This window comes from Phaethon lepturus, unplaced genomic scaffold (assembly GCF_000687285.1).
Source record: "Phaethon lepturus isolate BGI_N335 unplaced genomic scaffold, ASM68728v1 scaffold48826, whole genome shotgun sequence".
Lineage (NCBI taxonomy): Eukaryota > Metazoa > Chordata > Aves > Phaethontiformes > Phaethontidae > Phaethon > Phaethon lepturus.
In genome coordinates, this window is record NW_010547841.1 from 1,503 (window position 1) to 3,630 (window position 2,128).

Sequence of the window (2,128 nt, forward strand, 5' to 3'; positions counted from 1 at the left end):
CTTTCCAGTTTGATGGATTCACGTTTGTTGCCTGACTACTCTCTTATTCGTATCTTCATCCTTCAGATCAACAAGACTCAAGCAAACCACTCAAACAGTGTGTGCAGGGGTTGAGGCAGGGTGAATCTTTTTTGATGAAGAGTTTTGAGGGCTGCTGTCTCCAGATGACAAATTTTCAGTCATTTGCAAAGCTCACTTCTTTCACAGTCCTTTTTGTTTTTTCTCTGTGTGTGTCAGTTGTCTGTGGGCACTATTTTGCAAGACAGTGGTTTTCTAATTCACAAGTTCATACTTTGGATACAGGATGGAGAAGATGAACTTATATTAAAAATTGCATGTTTGGAGTTGTGTAGAGAGTAATGGAAGAGTGTTTTTTGAGTAAGTTGAAATAAATATGCAGGTGGATTAATCTGTCAATTAAAAATAATCTGTAGAATTTTTAAAGTGTCCAGAACTTGATGGGAATGCGACGTTACATTAGTTTAAGCTTTTGTGTTTGTTTTCCTGTTTATTGTTTGTTTCTGTTTGTAAAAAATCAATGCTGAGTTTTGGGACATCTGCGAGTCTTCTAGAGGGCAAAATAGATTTAACTTTAGCTCCCTGAGGAAGGTAAAGAATAACCAAGAATAACCCTGCAAGTAAGCTTTTTTGCCTTCCTCAGCAGTGGATAATTTAAAACATCCTCTTTCTTTGTGGCTCTTGAGCTTTGATTCTCAAGTGTAGTTAAATGCCTAATTAAATGGGAATTAGGTATTTGAATTCTTGTGTGGCCCTAAGCCTCAGGGTTTAACTGACTTTGTGACACTCTGTGCCTCTCGCCTTGCAGGTGTGGGTATGGCCATGAGAAAAATGGGAAGCATGGCCAAACCAGATGTTTACATTATTAAGGATGGGGACACAATCACCGTAAAAACAGAAAGCACCTTCAAAACCTCACAGTTCAGCTTCAAGCTTGGTGAGAAATTTGAGGAAAACACATTAGATGGCAGGAAAACTCAGGTCAGTATACCAGACGTTCTACTGAAAAAACACAGTTCTTTGGGTGTTTTACAGATGGAGACACTATTCAAAAATCAGTTTTGACATCCATACTAACAATGCTTTATTTGATGAACAGCTGTCTCTGTAAATCTCATTGAAAGAAGGTGTTGGTTTGTTTTTTTTTTTCCCTGGATTAAGCAACTTCCATGGAGGGAAAATGCTGAAATTAATAATGTCTTGTGTATTTTGTTGTTTTCAATTTGTAGCAGAAGCATTGTGTTAGTAAAACTAACAGACCTCTAAATCCATGTTAAAGCCAAATGCCACTTCATTTGAAGCCTGTAGAAAAAATACCATTGATGTTTAATCAGAGGCAATTCAGCCCTAGGGTTAACCTTTCTGCTCAGTCTCGTATTTGCATAACAAGAGAGCCTGGTTCAGTGTGCAGTGGGGTAACAGAGACACAAGGCATACATGTGAATCACAGTCCCTAATCTCCAGTTTTAGAAGGCAAAGAGCTTCTTCCTGTGCCAAGTAATGAGAATATTCATCCAAAAGGAGGTTAAACAGAAAGAAGCCTTCAAAGATGTCTCTCTCATTTCCTTGTGGGAGTGCTCTCTGTGTACCATCACCCCCCACAGCCACACACTGGCAATTCATCTGTTATTGCAAGATCAGATAAACGTTACACAAAAGCTCAAAGCCCATGTACAAAGAGATGAACAGAGAACATCGTCTGCTCTTGTTAATTGAAATTGTGCATGCTGTCAAAGGTCTGCCTGCTGCAGGAATGTGTCGGAGCAGCGAGTGAAAAAGCAGTGAGCTACTGTAAGTGGCTACTGTTGGGTTGGTGGTTGGGCTTCATGACCTTAGAGGTCTTTTCCAGCCTTAATGATTCTGTGAATTCTGTAAAAGAAGAGGATCAATAAAACATTTAAGATAATAACCTGGCTTTGTAGATGTCAATGGCAAAATTACTATTGAGTGAGCTGGGGTTGGAATTTTTTCTTTGGAATAAGGTCTTGTAAAGCCTCAATCTCCATCAAATGTCATGGATAAAATATTGATATTTGGGTTCTTCTTTCAGACCCTTGTCAGCTTAAAAGATGATGGGTCATTGATTCAGGAGAAGGAGTGGGAGGGAAAG

The 2,128-nt window shown here is 39.1% G+C and overlaps 1 protein-coding gene across 1 annotated transcript in view; it reads left to right on the forward strand.

The window, feature by feature from the left end:
• Nucleotides 1–826: 826 nt before the first annotated feature.
• The window catches only part of LOC104622853 (fatty acid-binding protein, epidermal-like), a gene marked incomplete at its 5' end in the record, with an annotated part of 1,867 nt that continues 565 nt past the window's right edge, over nucleotides 827–2,128 (forward strand). Inside the window, 2 exon segments of the mRNA XM_010289756.1 lie at nucleotides 827–999; nucleotides 2,069–2,128. Of these exon segments, the coding sequence (XP_010288058.1) occupies nucleotides 827–999; nucleotides 2,069–2,128 (233 nt within the window).